General features: G+C 49.3%; 1 protein-coding gene across 2 annotated transcripts in view; it reads left to right on the top strand.

Annotated features, from left to right (window-relative positions):
- The first annotated feature begins 218 nt into the window (after window positions 1-218).
- CXXC4 (CXXC finger protein 4) overlaps window positions 219-8,101 on the top strand; it is a 66,316-nt gene continuing 58,433 nt past the window's right edge. The window contains exons 1-2 of one of the 2 annotated variants that reach the window (XM_073001843.2): window positions 219-783; window positions 3,734-5,309. In XM_073001843.2, coding sequence (XP_072857944.2) covers window positions 4,071-5,309 — 1,239 coding nt within the window. In that variant the 5' untranslated portion in view covers window positions 219-783; window positions 3,734-4,070. Of the gene's footprint in view, window positions 784-3,733; window positions 7,055-8,101 lie in introns of those variants that run through there. The other variant, XM_073001842.2, reaches the window with a different exon arrangement.

The following is an 8,101-nucleotide window of genomic DNA, read 5'->3' as shown; positions in this document are numbered from 1 at the left end:
CTTGCGCTCTCCGCACGCACTCACAGAGGCAAGTTAATGGGGAATAAAGAGGCTGGAGTCCACGGCAAGTGCCTGCTCCTTACAAATGAGCCTCTAGGCAGCTTTTCCGCGCTCCCTCGCTCTCTCTCTCCCCCCCCCGCCACCTTCGCCTCCCGCCCCTCAGCCGAAGGAGGAGGGGCGGCAAAATGTGGCCGCTCGCTCCGTCGAGCGCGCCGAAGGAGGAGAAGGAGGCGGCGGCGAGGGTGGGGAGGGGATTTGTGAGGGGGCAGAGAGGCAGTGGCCCGTGCGCGCCTCTTGTTCCCGGTGTAATTTGCAGCCAATCATCAGTAGGTGTCCACATCCCCGCATCCTCTTCACCTCCTCGGCGAGGCGCAGCCCTTCTGTCTCTCCACCGCCGCCACCCCGCGCTCTCTCTCTCTCTCTTTCCCCCCCTTCCCCTCCCCCCTCCGCCTCTTCGCTTTGCTCCCCTCCCCCAGCTACCACACACACGGAGGCACACACACAAACAGAGAGGGGGAGAGGGAGCGCAAGAGACTCCCCTGGCTCCCTCCCTCCCTCCTTCACACACAGCGACTGGAGAGACAGACGGAGCGCAACGCGCAGGGAGAGAGAGAGGGGAGACCACCGAGCACTACAGCCAAGCGTTCTCACACATTCACGCGTGCACACACCACACACACACACACACGCACACACACAGAGAGAGCCTGCTCTTTCCTCTCCTCCCCCTCCCTTCCCTCCTCCTCCTTTCTCTGCAACAAGAAAAAAAAACACCACTTACAGGTATTTGCTTAGTGGATCGTCGTCTTTATTTCTTTCCCACCAACTCACCCCCACCCCCACCCCCATCGCCGCCTTTTATAGTTTGTTTACAAGTATCAAAGTTGTAATTGAGAAGCTGCCAAAGACACATCGGGATATTCTTCTCTCCTTTTTTTCTCCTCCTCTTCGTTGTTTTTGTTTTAAACCCCCTTCTTTGTGTGAGGGAGAGATGTGCAACTAATTAAAGACAGACAGGCGGGTTAAGCGTCTGCAAATCCAAGCCCCCCTCCCCAAATACAGAGACTGGTAAGTGATCGTTTTTGAATCTTTTCCTTCCTTCCTTCCTTCCTTCCTTCCTTCCTTCCTTCCTTCCTTCCTTCCTTCTTTTCTTTCTTCTCTATTCCATCTCCCCTTCTGCTCTCTCTCTCTCTCTTTCCGTCTCCTGGACCACTGGGGTTGTTAAGTAGATGAATACTAGGCTTGGGCAATAAAAGGCGCTGCTGTATTAATTTATTAATTAATCTACACCAGCCCCTCCTCCTGAATGCTAAATGACCTTTGATCTCTGTCTCTAGGAGAACAGAAATGCAATATTGTAACACGTACAGTCACATTGGTTAAAGCAACGAGCAAGTCGTGAATTTTTAGGGGCCCCTCTTTTTTTTAAAAAAATACGGCTATAGTTTTAATCTTTTTAAGAAACAAAAATCAATAGCAGCGTCTTAGACACCTCTTTCGCGCTCTAGAGATGCATCGATTAAACAATAATGACTTGGTTGGTGGGCACCATAATTTTCTCGTTTCTGGGAGCAATAAACCTTGCCAAGGGGATTTGAGGGTTGGGGGAGGCTGGAATGGTAGCAAAGAGCTTTGGTGGAGGAAAGCCACTTTAATACTACGAAAATGGGGCATGAATGCCTGTTGTGTTTTAGAGCTTCCATTTATTTGATTTTTTTTTTAAGACTCAAACATTAGCAGGGTCCTTTCTCGTGAGAGTGAATTGCCTACACAGATTTTTTCTTTAAAAAGCAGCTGCTGAGAAAAGACTTGAAACTATAGTTTTATTTTTATATATATTATTTAAGTAGTTTAATTTACATGTGAAAGATCTCAGTGGTGAATTTTGTGTGTGAGAGTAGCATGATAGGGAGAAGACCTCGTTTCCAACATCTCCCCTACCGGGAGCAATGGTTTCATTAATTATTTTTCCCCTGATGTGAAACTGCAAAGGTGGTTCTTACCTGATTAAAATCTCCCAGTGATTGAAGGATGCCCATTGGTCCCTTTTCCAGCAAAGGTAGTTTCTTCTAGATTTGCTTTCCTGTCATGTGGATTAGTTTACCCAAATCATTTTCTTTTTTGGTGTTTTCTTTTATATTTATTCATTTGCAGCTGTCGAATGGGTTAGAAATGGTTCGTTAGTCCAATTATGACGGTAATTAGTATAATGGATAACTATTTTTCAACTGTTGGAATGGCATGTAAAACTGTAACTGGGCCTTTTCTTAGTATGTCTGGAGAGCTAAATGCACGAATTGCAAGATGTAACGGATTATATATATATATATTTTGAGGGAAAGGAACTATATTCTGGAGTACAAAGAACCGTAACGACACCCTGTGCACAGTCTGCTTTATATTTTATTTTACATACTATACTGTACCTCTCCAGTGTTACTAACAAAACGTGCCCACCCACCGTGTTGTTATAAGAATGGCCTATAAGAAATGAAAATGACCCAAATCAATACCCCTCCCAAAGGCTAGACCATTGTATTGTATGAAATTGGTTGAGCAGGTAACTTTCTATCTTGCAAAGCCTTTTTTAAAAAATAGCCTCTTAAAAGAACTAGAATGTGTGCACAGATATATATGTGGGGACATTTCTACAGTTTTATTAGTGTTTGCAGCCTCCCTGGCTCGGATATTAAACAGCACGGTTTTGAAAGTAAAGGATTATGCGCTCCCTATGCGCTGGCGGGATCGGAGACAGAAATCTATTGAACTTGAGTCTCTGTCACCTTTATCCCCGGTTTACTTTTTCAAAGAGAGAGGGGGGTGGGTGGGAGAAAGGAACTCGCCAGGTTGGATCATACCCCTTGCCCCCAAAAGACTTCGCCTCGCGACCCCATAGCAGAGCTTGGCGGTGGTGTCGAGAGCCAACCTACTGACCCTGAGACCTCGGACACACTTGGCAGCCGCCGAGTCTGGGAAGAACTAGAGCGAGCGCAGGGCGACGCGTCCATTTTAGAGCGATCCCGACCGAGGAGGCTCTTTGGCCGCGATTGCAGTTTATACTTCCCCCAACGCAGCCGAGACTTCTCTCGCCAGCCCCGGTTCCCTTTCCTCAGCAGCCCATTTGCTGATTTCCGGCTCTTTCTCTCGCCCGCCTCCTCCTGCCTCGGAGCCTGCCTTCTGCTTTTCAGCACCGGCTTACCCTGGCAACCCGGCTTGTTCACACGTCTCCTAATGTTCCGATGCCCTCTAGTTAGAGGATTTAGAGCCCTTTTCCCACCCAATCATTTCCGTGCGTTTAACACGCCAATTGCCCCCTTCTCCCTTGGCATTTGTCAGCCTTCCCCCCTCTCTTCTCTCGCCCTTCCCAGCTATTAAAGTATTTACTGGGGCGCAGGAGGGAGGGAAGGAAGGAGGAGGAGGTTAGGGGAAGGCAGCCCGGGGAAGGGGGAGAGGAGGAGGAGGAGGAGGCTGCGGTGGCCGGATCATGTCTTTATTGATTGTTATGCAAACGAGCAGGAGTGACAGACGTGGCTGCCCGCCCTCCGTGTGTTCTGTAGCGTCGTCTCCCTTTCTCGCTCTGGCTCTTTAGAAAAAGAAACAAAAAAACACAAACACAAACTCGGGGCTCCCTTTTTATTCATCCATCCATCCACCCGTTACTGTTGCCGTTATGATTTCCTCTCCTGTGTGCAGACGGTTTCCGAAATGACTTTCTTTATTTCGGTTGTGACAGTTCTCCGGGGAGAGGAGGATGCACCAGAAAAGGCTGCCTGAGACTTCGCCGTCTGGAGAGATGTCCCCGCAAGAGGATTAAAGGGCAAGGCTTTCCCCCTTTCCCTTCCCCTCTCCTTGACCCCCCCTCCGGCCCCCCAGGCCCCGTCCCTGCCCCCCCGACGGCGGCCCCAGTGGCCCTCCTCCCCGCCCTGCCCTTCCCTCCCCTGGCCCTCCCCGGCCCCCCTTTCCTCCCCTCCTCCTCCCCCTCCTCTTCCTCCTCCTCGCCCTCCCCCTTTCCCCCCACCCTGTTGCCCCAGGCCCACCCCCACCCCCACGCCCCGCACCCCCTGGGCACCATGAACACCAACGTGTGCGTGGAGACGGGGCCCAGCCCGGAGGCGCCGGGCGGCCTGCCCAAGGAGAACCACCTGCCCGACGGCGCCCTCAACAGCCTTGTGGATTACAACTCGGAGATGGAGAGGTACCGCTCCTTCGCCACCTTCTACAAGACGAACGGCGGGGCCTTCCCGCAGGCGGCCAAGATCGCCCGCATCACCACCCCCATCTTCCCCAGCGCCGCCGCCGCCGCCGCCGCCCGCATCGGCATGTCCCCCTGGAACTGCGACACGGCCACCGCCGCCGCCGCCACCGCCATGCTGTGGGGCAGCGGCGCGGGAGGCGGAGGGGCGGGCGTCGGGGGACCCAACCCCGCCGCGGCCGCGGCCGGCGGCGTGGCCCGCAAAGCCGCCGTCTCCTCCACCTCCGCCGCCGCCGCTGCTGCTGCTGCTGCGGCCGCCGCCGCCGCGGCCTCGTCAGTCGCCGCGTCCTCGTCCTCGTCGTCGTCGTCCCCCGCGGCTTCGCTGCACGCCGCCGCCGCCGCCGCCGCCGCAGCCGCCGGCAGGAGCGGCGGCGGGGCCAGCCTGCACCATCGGAACGAGTCCCAGCGGCTGGGCAAACCTGGCTGCGCGCCAGCCGAGCAGCCCTCGTTGCAAATGGCAAATAATAATTTCCTCTCCACCTTAGCCCCTGAACACTGCAGACCTTTGGCTGGGGAATGCATGAACAAGCTCAAATGCGGCGCTGCTGAAGCAGAGATAATGAATCTCCCCGAGCGCGTGGGGACTTTTTCCGCTATCCCGGCTTTAGGGGGCATCTCATTACCTCCCGGGGTCATCGTCATGACAGCCCTTCACTCCCCCGCAGCAGCCTCAGCAGCCGTCACAGACAGTGCGTTTCAAATTGCCAATCTGGCAGACTGCCCGCAGAGCCATTCCTCCTCCTCGTCGTCCTCCTCCTCCCTGGGAGCCGCCGGAGGAGGGGGAGGGGGAGGAGGAGGAGGAGGCGGGGGCGGAGGAGCCGGCGGCGGCGGCGGCGGGGGCGGCGGCGCTGGAGGAGGCGGCGGCGGCGCTGGAGGAGGCGGAGGGGCCGGCAACCCTGCCAAGAAGAAGAGGAAAAGGTGCGGGGTCTGCGTGCCTTGTAAGAGGCTCATCAACTGTGGCGTCTGCAGCAGTTGCAGGAACCGCAAAACGGGACACCAGATCTGCAAATTTAGGAAATGTGAAGAGCTAAAGAAAAAACCTGGCACTTCGCTAGAGGTCAGAGGAGATGATTTCTTTCTTCCCAGCCTCCCGCCGTCCCTCGTGAACCCCCTTCCCCCACCTCTACAGTGCTTCTTGTCTAGTTTCAAGATGCAGCATCCCTTTTCCGAAGCTTCTTTCAGGTTGTGAGGTTCAGGGGTTTTCGTCTTTCTTTCTTTTAAAAAACTTCTCCACTTTACCGCACGCACCATACAGAGCAGCACACACGCAGCCACTGGGGGGGGGGGGAGTCTCTGGACCTACTGAGAACCCCAGTTTAGAGGGGAGGAGGGTGGCAGGACCCCTGGAAGAAAAGGAAGCAAGGGGACTTCGAAATGTCTTCATTTTAGTTGATTAAAAAAACACCTTAGGTTTGGTCTTCGGTAAAGAAAAGGGGGCAAATATCTTTCAACTTGCAGTTTGGGAAAGAAAGTTTGCCTTTCATTTAAAAAAAGTCAGAAAGGATATCTTGTGGGTTGGAGTTTAAAACACTTCTACACAAACTGAGTTTATCACACAAATTAGCCCGAACAGGATCCATCTGGTGACATGTACACTTTTTAAAATCTTAAGTGAAAGCAGTAGTGAATCTTCTGAAAATCTGGAATATTTTTAATGCACATTGATCATTAGTTTTAATTTTGAAATAAATTGTGACCATTAGAGGGATCCATTCCCTGCTGTCCCCCTTTTAGCCTGCTGTGTGGAGTCTGCTTTGTTTGGAAGTTAGCTCAAGAAATTTGTTTAGCTCCCTCACCAATTTAATAACTGGCATACATTCAGAAAAATAAATAACAGCTAGCTCATTTTTAAGGTGGTAATATGATGGTGATAAGGGATAAACTTGCTGGTGAAGTATGCAAAGAAGAATATGCTTTTTAGCAATGCGTCCTTACCAAAAATAGCTCTTTGTGATACATTTTTACAGTTGGGTAAAATACATCTATGACTGAAGGTATTATGTGTGATTGAAATGTACATAAATTTATTTTTAAAAATCTGTCCTCAGAATTGACAATGTATTGCATATCACAGAGCTGTAAAGGCAGGTTTTCAAGTTTGATAGACATACAAACGACAGACAGGTGGGGATATTGTGGAAATTTCAGTTCGTGTATTTAGTTTAGCAGACAGCAAAAGAGAAAAATGTGTAAATGACTAATAGTATTATTTTTAGATGGAGGAAAACAAGAGGAAAGACTTGTAATCATATTTAAACCCCTGTTATTATTAAAATTATAGTGTTGCTCGTTAGATGAACATATCAGATGAGACTATGTTTGGTGAGGAAAGCTCATTTGGTTTAGAAAATTACTTTACTGCTTGAGAGATGTAAAGTCACCAAAACTAGCAAGACAGTGAGAATTGCAACTGTGACTGATAAGAGTTTTTATCTTATAAATGGATACATTTTATTGGCATTGTTACCATTAATTTAAGATATTCATTAAAAAAACAAACAGACTTGGCTGATATCAATTTACTTTTGCCCTTGCCAGATTGAACTATCCTTTTGGAAAGTTTAATAACCCATTCTTTCAGTATTTCCCTTAGCAGCTTATTGTACATATATAGCAACTGAATATCACATCAATGCAAAAATTTATATGGATTATATTTGAGATGGTAGAAATCAGTTGTATATAGTTTTGCCTGTTATTTTTTTGGTTGCGAATGCACTCCTGTTTATTTCATAGAACATTTCAAAGAATGTATATTGTGATTTTTACAATAAACAGTAAATGCTGGATTTGAACACTGAACAATAACTAACAAAGATTTTTTTTTCATTAAGTGTAATCTCTTGTGCCATTTTGTGATACTCTTTCTTAGATAGTACAGCCCCAGTTCAGCGAGTTAGTTACAACTAAAGTAAGGCTGTAGTTCTGAACACATCCTCTTGGGAGTAAGTCCCACCCAGAACAGTGGGATGTAGCTCAAAGCGAACATGGTTAGGATCAAATTCATTGCCCCCTTCAAGCAAGTGGAACAACACAATTATGGCTGGTGGAATTCCCAGTTCTTTAAATTGACATATAACCCAGTCCTATGAATGATCATTCAAGGGTATATTCCACAGTGTTTAGTGGGGCTTACTCCAAAGTATGTGTCTATAGGGTTGCAACCATGGATGGGGACTTGAGTTGCAGGACTCGCTGTCCAGCCAGGCTCAAGTCGCATCAGTGACTCAATTCCCCCCCCCCCCCATTGACTTGAACTTGACTTGTTACTCGAAAGCCACCCAACTCCTCCCTTTTTTCTAAGGAAAAAACTTGTTTCCATTAGGGACTCAGACTTGGGGCTTAAGACTTAGACTCTGACTTCAGGTTTGGTACCAAAGATTTGGATTTGAGACTCGGACCCAAAGACTTCCCAAAATCTCTGGTTGCAATTTTAGCAAAAAACCCCTAGATGTTATTTTGGCAGATGCGTGTTTCCAAACCCCGCATGCTGAGGATAGAAAAGGAAGTGTTTAAGAGTTCTTGTAGGCCGGTGGTTCCCAACATTTTTTGAGTCGTGACCCCCTTTTATAATAGCCAGGTAACCCTCCAGTGACCTGCCCTGCCATGTTTGCATAAAAAGGCATTTTAATGGGGCAAAGTCATCCCTTCTCCCCCCCCTCCCCAGGCCTTTTTCTCATACATACACATACACTCTAACATCCCACTCTGAAAGGTTAAATAAGAAATTATTTAACAAGGGCTGCAACACATGTAAGGTGAACTGTAACTCCCAGAAGAAACTTTGCACGCCCTTTGGGGGGTCACAATTCCCAGGATGGAAAACACGTAGGCTATAGACTGTTGCCT

The sequence above is a fragment of the Pogona vitticeps genome, chromosome 5, assembly GCF_051106095.1.
Source record: "Pogona vitticeps strain Pit_001003342236 chromosome 5, PviZW2.1, whole genome shotgun sequence".
NCBI classification, from domain to species: Eukaryota; Metazoa; Chordata; class Lepidosauria; order Squamata; family Agamidae; genus Pogona; species Pogona vitticeps.
Note: the sequence above shows the minus strand (reverse complement) of the source record. Positions and strands in the feature narration are given on the sequence as shown.